Raw genomic sequence first — 22,082 nt, forward strand, 5'->3', positions numbered from 1 at the left:
CCTGGCCTCGGTTCAGTGCCAGAGAGCTGCTTAGGGACAGTGTCCCCGTTACTGAAGGGGCATGCTTACCTGAGCTGAGTGAGTCACTGAGGAGTCTTGGGTTTGGTGGTCAGGAGCAGATTGTGAACGTGCTGCAGGCCTGGAGCTGCCCTGGGTTTGCTGGGTGTCTGCTCATGTGGGAACCCCATGGCTTCTTGGAGGGAGTCCCTAGTGGGAAAGGCTTAACAGGATGAAGCTCGTCTCTAAGAAGGTATTTTCCCTCATGGGATGTTGCTGTGTAGATTCACATTTTGGCCTATTTTCCCAAAAGCTGTTTGCTGTTGTTGCTTCATTCTTCTCTAATTTCAGCAAATAGGACAATATAGTCATGTGTAATTGATCAGTGAAATTGATTTATTTTCATTTCTTCATCTGCAACATAAGTTACTTACAATTCAGTTTGTTTCAGGTCAGGAAATGAGCCGTTCTGGTGGGTCATGAATGAGCTCAGCCCTGACTGCCAGACTGTAGATGTGCTCGGCCTCCAGGGAGCACTGCAAGGACACCCCTGTGGCCAGGAATGTGCAGCCCCTAGTTGGGGGCATCCAGAGGGGGTAGATGGGGACCCCAGGTTTCCCTGGGCTGTTCCTCACAGCATCTCTCCACAAGGGCATGGTGGTCAAGCCAGAGCCCTGCAAGCAGACCTGGAAGGTGGCCCAGGGGAAGCCAGGTGTGGCCCTGGGGAGCTGGTGAACTTAGCACCGTCACTGGGTGCCTGCCATCTTTCCTGAGACTGTCGTACTGACTTGAAGCTTTCCATTCCTCGTACAGGAGGATGGGGTGATGTGGATGACCAGGATCCACTGGTTCCGTGGGACAGTCATCCTGGTTTTCTGTGTGATGGAATTCTGCACTCGGGGTCCAGAGGGTGTCTTGAGCCCAGGGGTCTCCTGGGACTCAGGAGAGCAGCATGGCTCAGGCAGCCCCAGGCACAGGCCTCTACAAGAGTGATCCCAGGTCTGTGCTCCCTGGGACAGGCCTGCCTTCAGGGCTCCCAGGGAAAGAAGCACGCTGAAGCTCCCAGATGGACAGCAGACTGGAAGAGCACACTTGCTCTCAGTGACCTTCGGGTCTTGGTGAGAGGCCTGACGTGTAGCTGGGGACGGAAGCACAGAGCCACTTGAAGTGATTCTGGTGGCAGGTTTTCTGCTCGGGGAGACCTGTAAGCCCACAGATGCAGATAGCCGGTGCCCGGCACATCACCAAATATGAGTCCTGAAAGCCACAGACCAGCAGACCACGTGCCAGAGCACGCCGAGGGTGACAGTGTGGGCCAGCGCAGAGTGCGGGGACACTGGCCAGATTGACCAGAAACCAGTGGATCGTTTTTCCAACTGACCCACACCAAAAAGATCTCCCACCAGGTGACCCATGGAAATGTCCAGGTGTTGGGGTGGAAGGGAAGTCGTACCAGGTGGAAGCAGCTCTTAGCCCAGGAAGAAAGAGCACCCAGATGGTAGGTGGCAAGTACAGGGGCTTTCCCTCTTTGCTTAAAACAGAGTCTCTTTAAAATAAAACACCACTGACATTTAAGAGTAGAAATAGTGGGGTTTTTAACAAGGAGCTATGAAAACAGGAACAGACAGGCTGCCCAGGGAGGGAGGAGCACACAGTGCTGGATCCCCACTCGCATGGGAAGAGGTAGGTCACAAACAGTCTATCACTGAGAAGTGGGCCGCAGCAAGTCAGAGGTGGCCCAGGCGAACCCTGTCACAAACCCCTTCAAAGTTCGCTCAGGAGGGAACAAAATAATTCAAAAGGAGGCAGGAAAAGAACAAAGGCCAGAGGGGAACTCGGCTCCTAATGAGATGGGAGACAGACTTGTGTGTGGCGCTGGGGATTGAACCCAGGGCCTTGTGCGTGCGAGGCCAGCACCCTACCGACTGAGCTACTTCCCCAGCCCCCTTTAAGTGTCTTACCAACTGTAAGATCTAGGGCTCCTGCTGAAGAGCAGACATGGGCCTTGGATGGGCAGCAAGGCGTGTCTCTGTGTGGTCCGTGGGAGGCCACTCCAAGTCCACGCTGTAGTCTGGTGTGTAGTGCCACCATCAGTGACTCAGGCTTTTCTCTCCCTTGGACAACCAGGTGTGGCCCTAGGAGTAGGCGGCACCCAGAGGGTTAAGCTACGCTCACCCGTTCCTTTGTGATTGTACCCCGGCCTCATTTGAATGGCTTCTCCCAATACAAGGGTTCGGCACATGCTCCTCTCTCTCTTTCCGTGGACCCCTAAGGTCAGAGGAGCTGTCACAGGACCAGAGGAAAAGGTATTTCTCTCTCTGTGATCATTTCATTCAGCCCAGTTCACCTGGAATGAATTTGAGTGTTTAGTCGTGGAACACGACAGTTGTCCAAAATAAATTTTTAGAGACAGGTTAAAAGTAAAAGTTTAAGTCGGTGCTATGGTACCTACCTGAAATCCCAGCTGCTTGGGAAGCTAAGGCAGGAGGATTAAAAGATTGAGGCCAGCCTCAGCAATATAGTGAAGCCCTGTCTCAAAAAAGAGTGACTGTTTAGAAAACTAGATAACATAAAAACAGTAATCACTCTAAACTAGACGAATACTCCATGGTGTATGCTATGTCAAAATACGTTGTGCTACTGTCATGTATATCTAAAAAGAGCAAATGAAAAAGACAGTAGATGTAAACAGAAGCACTATGTTAGTACCACAGTAGAGTTAGGACAAGAAATGATACCAGAAGTAGAGAGGGTCAATACAGGAAGGGCATAACACCCCTAGACGTACCTGCTCCTGACCTTCAACATACATGAAGCAAGCGCTCAGACCAGACAGGGAACTAGACTGACAGGGGCCCTGGGAGACCTCAGCACCCGTCTCAGCAACTGATGGACACGGGCTCAGAGGACAGACCTGAACATTACCGCCACGGTGTGCTCACCAGTGCTATGGCTTACTGGGTCTGCCTTTGGAGACACTCCAGTGCTCCTGGACCGTTCACCTAGGCAGGACATCAGCCAGGTCTTGAGTCTCACAGAACTAAAAAGGGCTGGAACTATACAGAGTGTGCTGAGCATAATGGAATTAAGCAAGGACTCAATGGCAGAAGATTCAGAAAATCTCAAATATTTGGAAATCAAATAACACACTTGAATGATCTATGGCGAAAGGCGAGATGCGAGCCACATTGGAGGACTGCGCTACCCATCTGGAGACTCATGACTGTGGCAGCAGTGGAAGGACAGGGAGCCCGGGGGTGGGCCCTGCAGGCAGAGCAGACTGCTCTTTAGCAAAGGACTGGGGCTGCCCATCCAATGGAGAAAGGAGTCTTCAGCAGAAAGTGAATCTAGACGTAGACCATGAACCCTTCACTAAAATTAAGTGTATCAGACCTAAATGTGAAGACTAAGACTCCTAGAAGGTGACAGAACCTAGAGGACCCTGGGTTTGTCCATGGCATTCTAGGTACCACCCCAAACGCATCATCCACAAAGAAAATAATGGATTGGCTGGAGCTCATTGAAATGAAGAGCTGGGCGGGGTGGTGCATTCCTATAATCCCAACAGCTCGGGAGGCTGAGGCAGGAGGATCACAAGTTCAAGTCCACCCAGGGCAATTTAGGAAGGCCCTAGGCAACTCAGTGAGATCCTGTCTCTATAGAAAAAGGGCTGGGGATGTGGCTCAGTGGCTAAGCACCCCTGGGTTCCATCCCCAGCACCAAAAATAAATAAAATAAAGTGAGCACAAGGGAAAACAGAAAGTACTTCAAGCTGAATGAAAATAAAACATGGCACCGAAACTGTGACGTAGCCAAAACGAACAGTAAGAAAGGTGAAGCCAGGACCCACACTCCCAACCAGGACGCCCAGGCCAGCGGGAGCAGGGAGGAGCAGGGGTCCAGGCAGCAGGCAGCAGGTCTGACGACAGGTCCGTGGAGCCAGAAGCTGGCACCTGAGCAGATTCTCAAGCCCATTCTCACGTCTGATTGGGCAGGACAGGAAATGGCCGGCTGCCAGGAACCATGGAAAGGCCACCTTGCGCACCGAGGCTGGGCCTGTCCTGTTGTCAGGTGCCCTGGCCATGTGTGCACCCTGCTCGCCTTCTGAGTCCACAGCTCCCCTTGCACAGCTGAGCGTCTTCGTGAAGAGGCCCCAGAGCTGCTTCCCCACGGTCCTCTCTGTCTCCCTACCTGGCTTATCTGCCTGTCCTTGAGGGCGACTCAGATGGACAGAGAAAGACATCAAAATGGACCCAAGAAGAAAAGGCAGCTAAGTAACCTCATATCAAAGAAATGGAGTTAGAAATCTAAACCTTCCAGGAGAAATCTAGGCCTAGATGCCTTCTCTGATAAATTCTATCAAACATTTAAGAAAGGAATCATCTAACATATCCCAAATAGAGTGTCCTCATTCTATAAGGCAATGTTATAAACCAGGCCAGGACCGGAGGAGAAAAAGACCCTATCGATTCCCTTTTAAGCATAAACAGTAATAAGCTGAGTCCAGTGGCATCTGGAAAGGGTAGTGGGTCCTGGCCAGCATGCTGGTGGATGGTCAGGCCTGTGACCCCAGCTACCACCCTGCTGCTCGTGGGCTGGGTGCGGAGGCTCCTGCTGTGGAGAGGGAAGGCGTGGGTGTGGGATTCACCCAACAAGGCACGATGCCCTTGTAACTTCCAAGCCAGAAACAGCCCTGTCCAGTGCCTTCCCTGGCAACCGGAGAGGCAGTGCAGGGCAGGTTTCCAGGTGGTCACTGACTGAGGTCAGAGCCTCTCCTGGAGGACCCAGTCAGTGTACCCCGCTCTCCCCTGATTGGTCCAGAGGGCCTTGTCCCCTGCCACGGAGTCTTCAGTTAGTGACAGTTCAGTGAATCACGTTGTTGTCCCCTGTTGGCCCCCACTGCCTGCCTTTCCTCAAGTGTGGATCCCAAGGGCCAGCCCCAGTGGACATCTGCATGCCAGGCACCACCCCGTCTGGGGCCCCGAAGGTGGTGGCACTGTCTCTTTAAGGGAGCGACATCACAAGGCTGTGGAAGGCGGCTGCCCTGGAACTCCAGGGTCTTGGGGGGCTTCTGTAGGTCTGGGAGCTCTGGACCTCCATCTCCATGGGGCCGCAGGCCTACACGTGAGCACGGAGGACGCGCCATGGCTGAGGGCAGCGAGCTGATGAACAGGCTCATGAGCGAGAACGCGGATCTGAAGAAGCAGGTGCGCCTGATGAAGGAGAACCAGATGCTGAAGCGGCTGCTCAGCGAGAGCTGCCAGGAGAGCTGCAGCCGCGGGGGCCGCGAGCCCCGCGAGCCCCTCTTCCCCCGGGGCCCCGCCTACCCTGAGGCCTGCTCCCCGGGGTGTGCAGGTGAGGCGCAGCCCCCAGGCCGTGGGGGCCGGGGCCGGGGGCCTCCAGTGTGGGTGGGCACCTCCCCACCCTCCCAGGGTCCACGCCTGGAGCACGGTCAGTGGCTGGCCACCTGAGTGGGTCCAGGGCTGCCTTCGTTGGCCATGTCAGAAGCAGCACTGTGGTTGGCGCCCGTGGCTCTGAGCCACGAGGGTAACTCTGCCTGGCAGTTCTCCCCGCCATGTCCCCCTCTTGCTCCCCCAGTCCCCATGGACTGGCCCCAGAGATCTTCTCAGAGGTGCAGGGTCTCCCCCCACAAGCTTCACACCTCTGCTCTGTCACGTCCACCACACACCGTCAGCCCACAGGGTTCTTGGGACCTGGTGCCCAGGGACGGCGTCTGCCCCTCAGAGCCTGTGGGGCCTCGTGGGGTGAGTGGGTGGGAGGCTGTGGCTCTGTGGCCTTGCCACACAGTTTGGCTCCAGCCTTCTATGGCATTTTACAGAAAAATCAAATGAGATTTTTTATTGCTTTCTGCTGATTGCTCTCTGGTTCTGTTTCAAATGTTTTGAGAGAGAAGTTCCCTTTTTATAATGGTAGGGTGACTTTGGGTGCAGCTGGGGCATGTGGCCTTGGCCTTAGGTTGGGATGGTGGACAGTGGGAAGAACCCCAGGCTGCCTGAGAATTGTGGCCCAACCAGGCAGGCCGGCCCTGTGGACCCTGCTGTCTAAGAGTGGAACCATCTGGCCAGTCTATGGCCAGCTTCTGTGGGATGCCCTGGAGGCCAGTGTGTACTCACCAGGGCCTCCCTGGGCCTACATTTGTTGTGGTCACTTCCTAGAGTCTACCTGGGTTATCTGCCACCCTCCTCTGCTCATGCTCAGCACTGGAAATGGTGTCCTGCATGGTCCAGCTGTGGGCAAGGCCTCTGGCCCTGGTGCAGAGCAGGTTCTGGCTCCTTCAGTCCCAGGGGACCTACAAGAGGGAGCTTGGGTGGGTAGGGGCTTCGTGCAGGGGTTGGGGTGTAGGATGGAGACAACACCACTGGGGAGGGGCTGAGAGGCCAGGATGTTTCCTGGGTCACTGTGGCACACTCCAGACTGTGGGAGGCTGCGGAGGCTGGAAAGGCCTGAGCGCTGACTGCTGTAAGAGGCCCACAAGCCTCGTGCCTCATCTCCCGGCTGGGGCCAGCGCCCTTGTCCTTCAGCAACTCCAGCAAGCCTGGATCTTGTTGGACTCCAGGCTCAGGGGGCCACAGTCTGAGGCCACCAAATTTCCCACAGAGCGTGGGAACCCGGCCACAGGGAGTGTGCCAAGGTTCATACGGCTCAGGCTGGCTGTGGGCTACAGTCAGGCAGCTCAACATGCAAAGGCAGGGCCTGGACAGAGCTGGCCTCTCACCTCCACAACATCTGGGCAGGTGTCTAGGTATGAGCCTGGGGTCCTGGGGCTCACTCAGGCCTAGCCACCCCGCCCCCAGCCCTTGCAGACCCAGGGCAGGGTCGTCCAGCAATGGCACAACCGTGGCTGGGGACTAGAGTCTGGAAAGCCAAATCGAGTGCTTGAACGCAGGAAGTTTACAGACGGGAAGGAACGCAGCATCACAAAGGCGCAGCTGTGGCTGCATGTCTCCAGAAGTCCCCTAATATCTGCTTTCAAACCAGGATGTATATTCAAAACCTGTTTTTCTTTTTTTTTTTTTTAATAATATTTATTTTTTTAGTTGTAGTTGAACACAATATCCTTATTTTTATGTGGTGCTGAGGATCGAACCCAGGGCCTTGCACATGCTTAGGCAAGTGCTCTACCGCTGAGCCATAATGCCACCCCCAAAACCTGTTTTTCTAAAGTGCCAAACATAGAAGTTAGAGTGGACATGTGTCTGCTTCCTGGTCTCACCCCTGGGCAGCTAACCCATGCTGATGAGCTTCCTCTGGCACTCCTGATGGACATGCAGGAGGGAGTCTGTCTGTCCCTTTGGTTTACCTAAGCAAGACCATGTTCGTGATTTGAGCCCTTAACACCCACCCCACCCTTGCTGTCCACCGTCCTCCTCTGTGTCTGCGGTGCAGATTGATGTTGGGCCCTGTGAGGGGCAGCACCATCCCAGTCCTCTGGGACCACAGATGGTGGAGCTGTGAGCCACCACACCTGCCCTCTCTGACCTGGTGCCAGGGATGTCCCTAAGTGCCAAGTGCTCCCAGGAGCAGGGAGGTGCCCTGCGACCTTGTCTCCTCACTCAGCACCACAGATACCAGTGTCTGCTTGGAGGACAAGTGATCAGGGCCTCCCCAGTAGATCTCCTCCTGGGTGCAAGAGCCATGATACTCATTCCTGCGACCTCCCTCCCCTCAGGCTGCCCCCTCTTTCTCTCTGGGTCATTCTGGTCCCCACTCCACTTGTGCATCCTGGGACTTGTCCAGAGCTGAGCAGTGCCCGGCTCCTCACTGCAGGCTGTCGGCACCGTGATGGTCAAGTGTTGTGAGCTCAGTGGCTGTGAGTTCTAGCACCCCTTTAGCTTCAGACAGGATCATTCCTGGGCTGCAAATGTGTTTTAAACTGGCTGTGCAGGCCGCAGAGTCAGATGAGCCAAAGCTGAATGAACTCTCTTCTTTATGAAATGAAAATTCTTTTTTTTCCCAAGGTAACACTGCGGACAGGTGTTTCTTAAAAATCAGGGTTAGTTCCTTAGGATTTCTGTTTCTACAAGCAGGATCATGGTTTGGAAGGCAGAAGTAAATCTTGGGGTACATTTTTATGGTGTTCCTACCTGTGTCTTCTCAGTACCCCAGGAGGGCTTCACGTGCTGTAGGTACACAGAGCCGTCTGGCTCTTGGTCTCCGGTCTTTCTCACACTGCATCTCCGCTGTTGCCACTAGATTCACAGGAGGTGTGTGTGGCAGCCTTCAGCACAGCACCAGAGGCCCCGGCAGCATGGCGGCTCCTGTTGGTGACAGAGCCCCGTGGAGCGCTGCAGGAAACCTGGGGGCCCGGGAGGCTGCAGGACCCACATGGTCTGCCATCTCCAGCTCTCCACTGAGTGCTGTCCTCTGGGTTCCAGCCTGTCCTCTCAGGTTCCCCTTCCACAGCCCCAGGATGCACAGGTGGCTGTTTTACGTGATTCCTTGTTTCTGTGTCTGTCCTCACTGCTCAGAATGCTGGCTGGCTGTGACTTTCATGGGGCTTCTTCTCTGGTGGCAGAGGGGCTGCTGCTGCACTGTCCTGGCCACCTGTAGGCAGTGACTGATGGCCCCAGCTGCTTGGGCGTGGGCACAGTTGGGCACAGGGGAAGAGGCCTCCCAGCTCTTATTTGTGAAGAACGAAAGCCGCTGAGAGGCGGCTGCTCCTGTGCTCCTGGGAGCCTGTTTGTGGGTGATGCGGTGCCCTCGGCTTCTCCCCAGAGGGCCCTGCTGGGGTGAGCACCTGAGCTTTCCCTGCCCGGGACGTCCTTGGACGGGTCTTGCAAGTCTTTTTTCTGTACTCTCTACGTGGACCTAGACCACTTTCCTTTCTGGGGATTATCTTTGTGGGAATTTGATTCAGATTTTTGACAAATTTTCTTGATATCAGAATTGTGCCACATTTTTTTTAAACCTTAGTTGCACATCTTTTATTTTTTTAGTGTCCAACTCAGCTGATGCAGGGATCATACACTGCTGGGGAACCCGAAAGGATTTACCACAGACTGCCTGGGCCTCGTTCCTTCAGGGAATCATTATTTATAATTATTTACTTATAAGATTTAGATATTTCTTCTTTGTTTATTGGCCCATTTATGTTTTCTACTTCTTTTTTTAATCTTTTTTTTAATATCTTTATTTTATTTTTTATGTGGTGCTGAGAATTGACCCAGTACCTCGCGCATGCTGGGCGAGCACTCTCCCACTTGAGCCACATCCCTAGCCCCTGTTTTCTACTTCTTATTAAATCATCTAAAAATCATCTCCCAGAGGAGCTGTCCTTGTGTTGACATTTCCAGGCGGTGCACGTACACGGTACCCTTTCTCAGTGTGAAGAGGGTCTGTGGAGGGGCTCTGACCAGCCCCCTCTGGGAAGATGGAGCAGGATCTTGATGAATTTTCATCCTTTGAACATTTTTTTTTACCTTGGAAAATATTTTTTGAGAGTAAAATGGCTAGTGCCTGAATATGCTCATTTTAAGACACACTTTTTTGACATAACTCTTAAAATACAGTTTGTCAAGTGCACCTTTCCTTTATTGCTAGGAGAATGCAGGCAGCAAAGGACCTCAGAAGCAATAAGAGTTAAGCTGAATTTGACCCCTGGAGATGGGGCTTGGGTTCTATGCCCTGTGGTTTGTGAAGCAAAGAAAGTCAGATGCCTCTCACCTGAGCCCAGGAGCTGGCCAGGGAGGGCCTGCACTGTGGGCGAGGAGGTGTGTCCAGGGCGGCTCCCCACGGCTGGGGCTTCGCGATCATGGTCAGAAGTCCCTGTGTGCAGGTGGCTGGTCATGGGACACAGAATGACACCATTTGTGACAGATGAGAAAGGTGTGCGGAAGTCATTGCAGGATGTGGCCCTGAGTGTGAGGCCTGCTGAGGCAGGTGCCACCTGTCACCAGGGGAGTGCCAGCAGGGGCCAGAGCAGGGGCTGGGTGCCAGGGCTCCCAGGGCTCCCCAGGGTGCTCTACACATTGAGGGTGTCGAGTTCCTGCCTGACCTTCCGTCCCTTTGCTCCCACCCAGGTTCAGACTTTGGGAGGTTCAGCAGTGTCCCCGACACACCCTCCCAGATGCAGACGTCCTCCCTGGAGGACCTGCTGTGCTCACACGCCCCGCTCTCCAGCGAGGACGAAGCCTCCCCGGGCTGTGCGACCTCCTCCCAGGTGACCTTCAAGGCCTTCATTGGTGCCCCAGAGCTGCACGCCCGGGGCCCCGACAGGAAGCTGTCTCCGCTGCTGAGCCCCCTGCAGGACCCACTGGTGGACAAGACGCTGCTCGAGCCCAGGGAGATGGTGCGACCCAAGAAGGTGTGCTTCTCGGAGAGCAGCCTGCCCACCGGGGACAGGACCAGGCGGAGCTACTACCTCAACGGTGAGGCGCGTGCAGGGCCCAGGCGACAGCCGGCTGACAGCCGGCTCACAGCTTCTCCAGCCTCGCAGAGCGGGGGGTTGCTGGGCCGGCCAGAGTGCAGGGCTGTGTCTCCCCCGTCAGGAAAGCCGAGTTGCTTGCCTTTCTGGCTGTGAGAGCTCACTGAGTATTCTAGACACAGGTCCATTTGGGTCTGGTTTTTAGACCCAGCCTCCATGAGGTTTGGAGGAAGAAGAGCTGCTGCTGCTGTTTTCATTTCTGCTGTGTCTGCTCCATTCTTTTCTCTGTTTTAATCAGTCACACATGACAGTGCCGTGTTCTTGACATGTCATACATTTGATCAGATGGGACATGATTTCTCATTTTCTCATTCACCTACGGAGGCAGGTGCCACCTGTCACCAGGGGAGTGCCACAGGGGCCAGAGCAGGGGCTGGGTGCCAGGGCTCCCAGGGTGCTCTACACATTGGGGTGTCGAGTTCCTGCCTGACCTTCCCCAGAGTGAGGGAGAGCTCCTGCCTGGCCGCCTCTGTCCTGCACGTCACTCTCCCTGGGTCTCCAGCCTGTGGCCTTTGGGCAGGAGCCACACGCACACCTCGGTCTCCTGGGTTTCCAGCTTGCTGATCTGGGCTCACCGTCTCCTCGGTTGTGAGCGCCGGTTCCTTGAGCTGGATCCCTCTTCATGGACGCCGTTGGTCGGCCTCTCTGGGGAAACTTGTGTTCTGAGGGAGGTGTCTGTGGTCTTTCTGGCGTAAGCTTCGCGTCCTGCACAGCATCAGTTTGTCCTAGTGGCTCTGGGTGGGTCCCTGGCGTCTCCGCTCCCCCCCCCCCCCACCCTGGAGCTCCTCTTTCCTCCTGAGCGCGTTTCTGCCCCTTGCAGAGCTATGCAAAGGACACGTCCATTCTGCCATCTTTCCCGGGAGCCTTCTCCGTGGCATCTTAAAGCTACACAGATGATTGGGTTGTGAATGAAGATAGATTTTCAGACTTTTTAAAATTTCTAATGTATATGCCTTTTTCTTTTTTCCTTTTCCTTTTGGTGCTAGCTTTGCACAGGCCAAGCAGGCCCTGGACCCCTGAGGCACACCCCCAGCCCAGTGCCTTTCATCTCTTCCTCTAGACCAGGGCTGGACAGTGGCCAACACAGTGGTGACCGCCTTCCCTGATGTGGGCCTTTCAGCCTCTCACCAGTGAGCCTGGTGCTAGCTGAGGTTTCTGTAGATGCCCTTCATTGTATTGAAGAAGTTCCCTTTGAGTTCTAGTTTGCTTATTTGTCAGAAATGTATGTTGGATTTTGTCAGTTGCTTTCCTGCCTCTATTGAGATGAGCATTTGGTTGTCCTTTGTGGTTGGCGAACATGGTGTGTTAGTCAGTTTCACATCACTATAATGAAACACCTGGCACACAGGGTATTTATGAAGTAAAGAGAGTTTATTTTGGCTCATGGTTCTGGAGGTTTAAGTCCAGGGTCAGGGGTACCACTGGTCTCAGCCTCTGGTGAGGCAGCATGCCATGGCAGGAGCCCTTCTCAGAGCAAGTGGCCCCAGGAGCCAGGAAGCAGCTAGCCAGAGACAGTCCCGTCTGCACTGGAGGGCATGGCCCAGAGAGCTCAGCATGTGGTGAGCCACACTGATCCCTGAGTGCTAAGCCCACCATTATTCCTTTCTTCTTTTGGATTTTTTATCTGTTCTTTGTGGTCATCCATGATGGCAGAGTATGCCCATCCATGTGGTCATCCATGATGGCAGAGTATGCCCATCCATGTGGTCATCCATGATGGCAGAGTATGCCCATCCATGTGGTCATCCATGATGGCAGAGTATGCCCATCCATGTGGTCATCCATGATGGTAGAGTATGACCATCCATGTGGTCATCCATGATGGCAGAGTATGCCCATCCATGTGGTCATCCATGATGGCAGAGTATGACCATCCATGTGGTCATCCATGATGGCAGAGTATGACCATCCATGTGGTCATCCATGATGGCAGAGTATGCCCGACATATCCTCACTCTTGGAGTCTAACCTCCCCTTCTCGTGGTCGCACACCATACGAGCTACACAGGTCTTGTGTTCAGGTGTGAACTGACCGTGCATTCCTGAGGTAGACCCTATTTGCTCACAGTGTGTTCCATCTTTTGTATTATGAGATTCAATTTGCCCAGATTCTGTAAGAATCTGTGCTCGTGTGGAACGTTGGGCTGCAGTCTTCTGTTAATGCCATTTTCTAAGTTGGTACCGGATGGCTGGCCTCAACCCAGATGGAGACTTTCCTCCTCTTTAATTGTCTTGGAAGAGTTTGTGTCAAATTTTGGTACTTATTCCTTAAATATCTCGTAGAATTCACCCATTAAACCACTTGAGCCTTGAATTTTCTCTAAGAATTTTTCCCCTTAGAAGTTCCATTTTATTGATCTATGGCTATTCTAATTGTCTAGTTCTTCTTGAGTGAGCTTCAGTGGTTTGTCTTTTCAAACCAGAGGATTGAGCCAAGGTGCTCTGCCACTGAACCCCATCCCCAGCCCTTTTCATTTTGAGATAGGTCCCTGCTGAGTTGCTCAGGCTGGCCTTGAACTTGTGACCCTCCTGCCTCAGCCTCCCAGACTTCTGGGATCACAGTGTGGCCATCATGCCCAGCCTGTAGTCCGTGTCTTCTGGGAACCTGGTCCGTTTTCTCTAGGCTGAAGTTCTTCCTAACATTCCTCATCTCCCTGCAGATGGCTTGGGCCGTGTGGTCTCTCATTCCTGACGGGGTGGCTTTGGTGTGGGACTAGAGGTGTGTTGGTTGGATTGACCTTCTTCTTTGAGGAACAGGTTCTGGCTGGCTGGTGGGAGCCGAGTTTGAATAGAGAGGAGTTCTAGAGCATCTCAGATGCAGCCGTCTCATTTGCCGATTAAAGCTTCAGAGGGGTGGGGTGAGCAGAGGCCCCCTGAGTGCAGCTCCTTGGGATGGGGAGCCACCCTCCCTGACGCCCGGCCTGCTCTGTGTGCCGCTGTGCAGTCTCTTTCTTCCGCAGTTTCCGTAAAGAAGTCCACCAAAACCACATGCAGTGTTAAAAGTGATCAAGCACCTAAGCAGACAGTGAGTCTTGGGTCATGAATCAGAAGGCTTCATATTGTTTCAGAGTAACTTGCATTGATCTGTAGACTTAATGCAATCCTTATCAAAGTCCCGGCTGGCTGCTTTACAAAATTTTGATAAGCTGAACCTTTGATAAGCTGAACCCATGGAAATACAAGTGACCCAGAATGGGCAAAGCAATTTTAAAAAGGAGAAGGAAATTGGGAGACTCACCTTTTTGATTCTAAGACTCCCTGTCAGGCTACAGAAATCAAGTTGTGTGGTACCATCATAAGGACAGACAGCGACCAGGGGAAAAGGATAGAGAGCCCCCAGATAAGCTCAGACATTGGTGGTCGGTGTCCCACGAGGGTGCCAGGCCATCCAATGGAGAAAGAACCATCTTCAACAAGTGGTGCTGGGTGACATGTGCCTGCAGAGGAAGCTGCGGGACCCCACCTCGCACAAAACCCAACTCAGAACGCATCAGATGCCCAAGAGAGCCCCGGGATCCTGAGCCGTTGCCCTCAAAGGAAGCCCAGAGCGAGGTCTGTGCAGTGTGGGCCTGGCAGGGCCTGCTGAGGCACGACACCAACAGCACTGGCCACCAGAGAGACTGAGGGACTCCATCGACCTCGCCCAGAGTGGACACTTCAGTGCTTCAAAGAAGAGTTTCAGAACAGTGAAGCATCACCCTAGAGGGTGGGAGAAAGTGTCTGCAGATCACATTCTTGGGGGCTGGGGTCGTAGCTCAGTGGTAGAGCACTCACCTAGCATATGTGAGGCCCTGAGTTGGATCCTCAGCACCACTTGAAAATAAATAAGTAAAAGAAAGGTATTGTGTCCATCTGCTACTAAAAAAAATTCTAAAAAATCACATTCTTGGAAGGGCTCTTACAAGTAGTCTAGTCGAAATAGCCAAGAAGATGTGCAGATGACCAGCAGGCAGGTGAAGGGGTGCCCGGGGCCTGTGGCCATCAGCGCAGTACAGGGAGACCTGCGTGAGCTGCCTTTCACTGCAATGGCCTGGGCGGGAAGTGGAATCGGGACATACACTCTGGTGGGAATGCCAGGGGGAAGCCCCTGGGAAAACAGCGCGCAGTCCTCACAAGGCCGAACCCAGTGTTCCCACATGGCACGACCCCGTTCCTTGGTGTGCACCCACAGGAGTGGAAGGCGGACATCCACCTGAGAGCCTTTACTTGAACGCTCATGCAGCCATGCTCAGATTAGCCAGAGTGGGAAGAGCCCAGATGCCCACGCGCCTGCCAGGGTGCAGATAAACTGTATGGTCTAGCTCCACGATGGAATACTACTCAGCCATAAACAGGAGTGAAGCACTGGCATGCACTACAACAGAGGATGGACCTCGGAATGCCATGCTGAGCGTGTGAAGCCAGGTCGAAAGGCCACAAGTCATGTGGAACGTGCAGATCAGGGGGACCCACAGGGAGGCAAAGCCAAGGGCTGCGGGAGCAGTTGTCATCAGGCACAGGATCTGTTCTTAGGAGATGAAAATGTCGTAACAGGTGCCCTGGACTCAGTTTCTGCAGCTGTCTCAGGATCGCCCTAAAGGACCTTCATGTGGGCAAATCACATTATAAAGGCCGGAAAGTGCTGCCAAGGGAGGGCGCAGATGCAGCCTGTATCTTCCGGCCCCCGCCTGGCTCCTGCCCTGTCACAGCTGCCCACCCAGAGGCCTCTTCCTCCTCTGCCAGAGGAGCCCTGGTCAGAGAGGCTGCCCAAGGTGGGCCCTGCTGTGTCCGGCTGGGAGGCGAAGTCTGTGTCACATTCTAGCAGCTTCTGCCGGGGAGCAGGGCATGCCATGCTGACCCTGGCCACACGCAGCCTTTCTGCACCTGCTGGGCAGGCCCAGGTTCCACAGAGCACAGTTTGGGAAACATGGTGTGGATGCTGGCCTTGGGAGGGACGGTCCTGCAAGGACAGAGAAGTTGACACAGTGTCCCTAGACAGCACTGGCCTGGCCTCTTGTGTGCCTGGTCACCTCTGCTGCAGGCCAGGGTGGGGTCCCACCTCCTCCTGTGGAAGCTTCCTCCTGTGTGGTCCCATGCCCCTTGACGGCAGCCAAGTTCGCGCCCCGCTATCCAGGCTCACCTGCCTGACACAGCTGTCGTCATTGTGAATCTGGCCCGGGCACAGGCCTTGGCCCCTGGTGGGCCTACGTCTGTCCAGGGGTGAGCAGCAGGCCCAGGTCCTGCAAGAGATGGTCCTGGTCTTGGCCCCTCACACTCCCATGGTGGCCAGGAGGTCCTGGATCTCCACGGCTGGTTTGGAGTGCCCCAAACACCCCGAGGCCAGACAGGGCAGGGTCAGGACTGGGGCACTGTGTGCTGAGCTGTGTCAGGTGGGCACAGGACCTGTACCTGCTCTCTGCCCAGATCAGCAGGCCCCGCCCAGCTGGCAGCTCCGTGGAGGGTCCCTACCACACACTGTCTGGAGGATTCAGGAGGCTGTGCATGTGGGTGTGCCAGCGCGTGGCACCAGGGGGAGTCCCAGTGGCACAGTGAGGGAGCGGCTGTGCGAAAGCTTGCTCCTTGCGCCTCAGGGATGGTGCAGAGAGGGGGCTGGGTGAGGGCCACAGTCTCCAGATGGAGGGGTGTCTCAGACACTCTCAGGCAGGGCTCCACGGTGACATCAAGCTCAGGTGCCACTCATTCTCAAAAAGCCCGCTGTCCTGAAGGGTCTGACCTGCACTGGACAGATAGCCAGCGCCTCCAGGGGCGTGGGTGGCTGCCTGAGGGGCATTTGAGAGCAGCTTTTTTGTGGGGAAGTTTTCCAAGTGGTGTCAGGGGACAATGGACAGGGTCTCCTGCCTGTCCAGTAGTCCCTGCGCAGTGGTCGGAAAGAGCCGGCTTGTTATTGAGCAGACGTGGCCTGGCCTGTGCTCCAGAGTCTCACCCTTCCTCAGCTGTGGGGCCACTGCTCCCCACTGTCCTCAGGCCAGGGCACACGCCCAGCAGTCACCCACGTGCCTACTGGCAGGGTGGCATCCAGGTCCACCAGAGACAGCACTGTGCTGGGCAGGCAGACCCCGGGAACTGCCCTCACAGCAGCAGGCTGGGCTCACTCAGCTTCTGAGGCAGAGGAGTGGGCCATGGCGCCTGGCCACCAAGGGACTTCAGAGGGCAGGTGGGAGGGAAGGCTCCCTCTGCCAGGTCTCTGTTTGCCCTTGCCCTGCAGGCAGGGTGGGGGGACATCCCTTGGGACAGCTATGAGCTGGCCATACCGGCCCCTCCTCATGCAGAGATCCAGAGCTTTGCGGGTGCTGAGAAAGATGGCCGCATTGTGGGAGAGATTGCCTTCCAGCTGGACCGGCGCATCCTGGCCTATGTGTTCCCTGGTGTGACGCGGCTCTATGGCTTCACTGTGTCCAACATCCCCGAGAAGATAAAGCAGGTGGGTCCTGACTGACCCGGGGGCTCACCTGGGGGTGGGGTCACACAGGCCATCCTGGGGTTGACCCAGTGGGTGCTCAGCACCCTGGCACATCCTGGGGCTGGCTGATGCTGTGGGCATCAGGCTGTGCTTGGTCCAAGCAGGGCCCTGGTGGCTCGTCTTTTGGAGGTGCTGGACGGGTAGGGACCTGGATCCCTACATTAAGCTTCCCGGGCGGCCCTACCCCGTCCCACACTGCTGGGCCAGGAGGTGGCCCTGACCAGGGGTGTGGCCCCCACCATCCTGTGTCTGCAGACCTCCATTAAGTCCCTGGACGGCTCAGTGGATGAGAAGAAGCTGCGGGAGCTGACGCACCGCTACCTGACGCTGACCGCCCGGCTGGAGAAGCTGGGCTACAGCCGCGAGGTGCACCCGGTCTTCAGTGAGTTCCTCATTAACACCTACGGCATCCTGAAGCAGCGGCCCGACCTGCGCGCCAACCCGCTGCACAGCAGTCCAGCCGCGCTGCGAAAGCTGGTCATCGACATTGTGCCGCCCAAGTTCCTGGGCGACTCGCTCCTGCTGCTGAACTGCCTGTGCGAGCTCTCCAAGGAGGACAGCAAGCCGCTCTTCGCCTGGTGAGCTGCACCGCCTGTCCCTCCTGCAATAAATATGTTTGTTCCAAACCCGGGGGCCGCCATGCTCCTGCGTGTCCCTCCCGCAGGGGAAGCGGCCTGCTGGTGCTGCAGCTGGCAAAGGCCTTCCGTGGCCAGCCGCTCTTCCTGGGGGCCCAGCAGCCCTCCGCCGCCCGCAGTCAAGGGCACCTGTCGCCTTATTAAAAGCATGTTTACCTTTCTGCCTTACCTCTGGCTCTTTGAGGGCGTGGAGAGCGCCTTGGTCTCTGCTCGCCTGCAGGAGGTGCCAACTGTGTCTGTGGAAAGAGCCCAAGGGAGGGTGCCCGGGCTATCGGCCAGGACTGGGCCAGGGCTGTGCCGCTTCCTCGCCAGAGGGCAGCCTGGGAGGGAGGCCTCAGACCCTTGCTTGGAGGACCAGCGAGTCCCCAAACACAGGGCTGAAGGCGGGTTTGGATGCAGCTGGGACGGCGGAGGAGCCCACAGGCCCTGTGAACTGGGCTGGCCCCTCAGCACCCCCAGCCCAGGAGGTCATTTACCCGGGGCACGAAGGGAGGAAGCCACAGCAACAGGGAAGGGAGCCCCTCCACTGTGGCTAATGGGGCTAGCCCTGGGGTCCAGAGACCTGTGGGTGTCCTTGGGGCCCGGGGTGGGGTCTCTGTGTCACCCCAGCCCTGTTCCACCCTCCTCTGGGAACAGAGGGGGGGTCTCTGTGTCACCCCAGCCCTGTCCCACCCTCCTCTGGGAACAGAGGGGGGGTCTCTGTGTCACCCCAGCCCTGTCCCACCCTCCTCTGGGAACAGAGGGGGGGGTCTCTGTGTCACCCCAGCCCTGTCCCACCCTCCTCTGGGAACAGGGGGGGGTCTCTGTGTCACCCCAGCCCTGTCCCACCCTCCTCTGGGAACAGAGGGGGGGTCTCTGTGTCACCTCAGCCCTGTGCCACCCTCCTCTGGGAACAGGGGGGGTCTCTGTGTCACCCCAGCCTTGTCCCACCCTCCTCTGGGAACAGAGGGGGGGTCTCTGTGTCACCCCAGCCCTGTCCCACCCTCCTCTGGGAACAGAGGGGGGGTCTCTGTGTCACCCCAGCCCTGTTCCACCCTCCTCTGGGAACAGAGGGGGGGTCTCTGTGTCACGCCAGCCCTGTCCCACCCTCCTCTGGGAACAGAGGGGGGGTCTCTGTGTCACCCCAGCCCTGTCCCACACTCCTCTGGGAATAGAGGGGGGTCTCTGTGTCACCCCAGCCCTGTCCCACCCTCCTCTGGGACGGGGGGTGTCTCTGTGTCACCCCTGCCCTGTCCCACCCTCCTCTGGGAACAGAGGGGGGGGTCTCTGTGTCACCCCAGCCTTGTCCCACCCTCCTCTGGGAACAGAGGGGGGGTCTCTGTGTCACCCCAGCCTTGTCCCACCCTCCTCTGGGAACAGAGGGGGGGTCTCTGTGTCACCCCAGCCCTGTTCCACCCTCCTCTGGGAACAGAGGGGGGGGTCTCTGTGTCACCCCAGCCTTGTCCCACCCTCCTCTGGGAACAGAGGGGGGGGTCTCTGTGTCACCCCAGCCCTGTCCCACCCTCCTCTGGGAACAGAGGGGGGGTCTCTGTGTCACCCCAGCCCTGTCCCACCCTCCTCTGGGAACAGAGGGGGGGGTCTCTGTGTCACCCCAGCCCTGTCCCACCCTCCTCTGGGAACAGGGGGGGGTCTCTGTGTCACCCCAGCCCTGTCCCACCCTCCTCTGGGAACAGGGGAGGGTCTCTGTGTCACCCCTGCCCTGTCCCACCCTCCTCTGGGAACAGGGGGGGGGTCTCTGTGTCACCCCTGCCCTGTCCCACCCTCCTCTGGGAACAGAGGGGGGGGTCTCTGTGTCACCCCAGCCCTGTCCCACCCCCCTCTGGGAACAGGGGGGGGGGTCTCTGTGTCACCCCAGCCCTGTCCCACCCTCCTCTGGGAACAGGGGGGGGGTCTCTGTGTCACCCCAGCCCTGTCCCACCCTCCTCTGGGAACAGGGGAGGGTCTCTGTGTCACCCCAGCCCTGTCCCACCCTCCTCTGGGAACAGAGGGGGGGTCTCTGTGTCACCCCAGCCCTGTCCCACCCTCCTCTGGGAACAGAGGGGGGGTCTCTGTGTCACCCCAGCCCTGTTCCACCCTCCTCTGGGAACAGAGGGGGGGTCTCTGTGTCACCCCAGCCCTGTCCCACCCTCCTCTGGGAACAGGGGGGGGGTCTCTGTGTCACCCCTGCCCTGTCCCACCCTCCTCTGGGAACAGAGGGGGGGTCTCTGTGTCACCCCTGCCCTGTCCCACCCTCCTCTGGGAACAGAGGGGGGGTCTCTGTGTCACCCCAGCCCTGTTCCACCCTCCTCTGGGAACAGAGGGGGGGTCTCTGTGTCACGCCAGCCCTGTCCCACCCTCCTCTGGGAACAGAGGGGGGGTCTCTGTGTCACCCCAGCCCTGTCCCACACTCCTCTGGGAATAGAGGGGGGTCTCTGTGTCACCCCAGCCCTGTCCCACCCTCCTCTGGGACGGGGGGTGTCTCTGTGTCACCCCTGCCCTGTCCCACCCTCCTCTGGGAACAGAGGGGGGGGTCTCTGTGTCACCCCAGCCTTGTCCCACCCTCCTCTGGGAACAGAGGGGGGGTCTCTGTGTCACCCCAGCCTTGTCCCACCCTCCTCTGGGAACAGAGGGGGGGTCTCTGTGTCACCCCAGCCCTGTTCCACCCTCCTCTGGGAACAGAGGGGGGGTCTCTGTGTCACCCCAGCCTTGTCCCACCCTCCTCTGGGAACAGAGGGGGGGGTCTCTGTGTCACCCCAGCCCTGTCCCACCCTCCTCTGGGAACAGAGGGGGGGTCTCTGTGTCACCCCAGCCCTGTCCCACCCTCCTCTGGGAACAGAGGGGGGGGGTCTCTGTGTCACCCCAGCCCTGTCCCACCCTCCTCTGGGAACAGGGGGGGGTCTCTGTGTCACCCCAGCCCTGTCCCACCCTCCTCTGGGAACAGGGGAGGGTCTCTGTGTCACCCCTGCCCTGTCCCACCCTCCTCTGGGAACAGAGGGAGGGTCTCTGTGTCACCCCAGCCCTGTCCCACCCTCCTCTGGGAACAGAGGGGGGGTCTCTGTGTCACCCCAGCCCTGTCCCACCCTCCTCTGGGAACAGAGGGGGGGTCTCTGTGTCACCCCAGCCCTGTCCCACCCTCCTCTGGGAACAGAGGGAGGGTCTCTGTGTCACCCCAGCCCTGTCCCACCCTCCTCTGGGAACAGAGGGAGGGTCTCTGTGTCACCCCAGCCCTGTCCCACCCTCCTCTGGGAACAGGGGGGGGGTCTCTGTGTCACCCCTGCCCTGTCCCACCCTCCTCTGGGAACAGAGGGGGGGGTCTCTGTGCACCCCAGCCCTGTCCCACCCCCCTCTGGGAACAGGGGGGGGGGTCTCTGTGTCACCCCAGCCCTGTCCCACCCTCCTCTGGGAACAGGGGGGGGTCTCTGTGTCACCCCAGCCCTGTCCCACCCTCCTCTGGGAACAGAGGGGGGGTCTCTGTGTCACCCCAGCCCTGTCCCACCCTCCTCTGGGAACAGAGGGGGGGTCTCTGTGTCACCCCAGCCCTGTTCCACCCTCCTCTGGGAACAGAGGGGGGGTCTCTGTGTCACCCCAGCCCTGTCCCACCCTCCTCTGGGAACAGGGGGGGGGTCTCTGTGTCACCCCTGCCCTGTCCCACCCTCCTCTGGGAACAGAGGGGGGGTCTCTGTGTCACCCCTGCCCTGTCCCACCCTCCTCTGGGAACAGAGGGGGGGTCTCTGTGTCACCCCAGCCCTGTTCCACCCTCCTCTGGGAACAGAGGGGGGGTCTCTGTGTCACGCCAGCCCTGTCCCACCCTCCTCTGGGAACAGAGGGGGGGTCTCTGTGTCACCCCAGCCCTGTCCCACACTCCTCTGGGAATAGAGGGGGGTCTCTGTGTCACCCCAGCCCTGTCCCACCCTCCTCTGGGACGGGGGGTGTCTCTGTGTCACCCCTGCCCTGTCCCACCCTCCTCTGGGAACAGAGGGGGGGGTCTCTGTGTCACCCCAGCCTTGTCCCACCCTCCTCTGGGAACAGAGGGGGGGTCTCTGTGTCACCCCAGCCTTGTCCCACCCTCCTCTGGGAACAGAGGGGGGGTCTCTGTGTCACCCCAGCCCTGTTCCACCCTCCTCTGGGAACAGAGGGGGGGTCTCTGTGTCACCCCAGCCTTGTCCCACCCTCCTCTGGGAACAGAGGGGGGGGTCTCTGTGTCACCCCAGCCCTGTCCCACCCTCCTCTGGGAACAGAGGGGGGGTCTCTGTGTCACCCCAGCCCTGTCCCACCCTCCTCTGGGAACAGAGGGGGGGGGTCTCTGTGTCACCCCAGCCCTGTCCCACCCTCCTCTGGGAACAGGGGGGGGTCTCTGTGTCACCCCAGCCCTGTCCCACCCTCCTCTGGGAACAGGGGAGGGTCTCTGTGTCACCCCTGCCCTGTCCCACCCTCCTCTGGGAACAGGGGGGGGGTCTCTGTGTCACCCCTGCCCTGTCCCACCCTCCTCTGGGAACAGAGGGGGGGGTCTCTGTGCACCCCAGCCCTGTCCCACCCCCCTCTGGGAACAGGGGAGGGTCTCTGTGTC

General features: G+C 57.6%; 1 protein-coding gene across 1 annotated transcript; it reads left to right on the forward strand.

The window, feature by feature from the left end:
- The first annotated feature begins 5,141 nt into the window (after nucleotides 1–5,141).
- Nucleotides 5,142–17,483, forward strand: Spatc1l (spermatogenesis and centriole associated 1 like). The gene is made up of 4 exons (XM_076868848.2): nucleotides 5,142–5,352; nucleotides 10,038–10,385; nucleotides 16,711–16,862; nucleotides 17,157–17,483. The coding sequence occupies exons 1-4, from the start codon at nucleotides 5,142–5,144 to the stop codon at nucleotides 17,481–17,483; spliced, it is 1,038 nt and encodes a 345-aa protein (XP_076724963.1).
- Nucleotides 17,484–22,082: the final 4,599 nt, after the last annotated feature.

Source organism: Callospermophilus lateralis, chromosome 10 (genome assembly GCF_048772815.1).
Source record: "Callospermophilus lateralis isolate mCalLat2 chromosome 10, mCalLat2.hap1, whole genome shotgun sequence".
In the NCBI taxonomy this organism is placed as follows: domain Eukaryota; kingdom Metazoa; phylum Chordata; class Mammalia; order Rodentia; family Sciuridae; genus Callospermophilus; species Callospermophilus lateralis.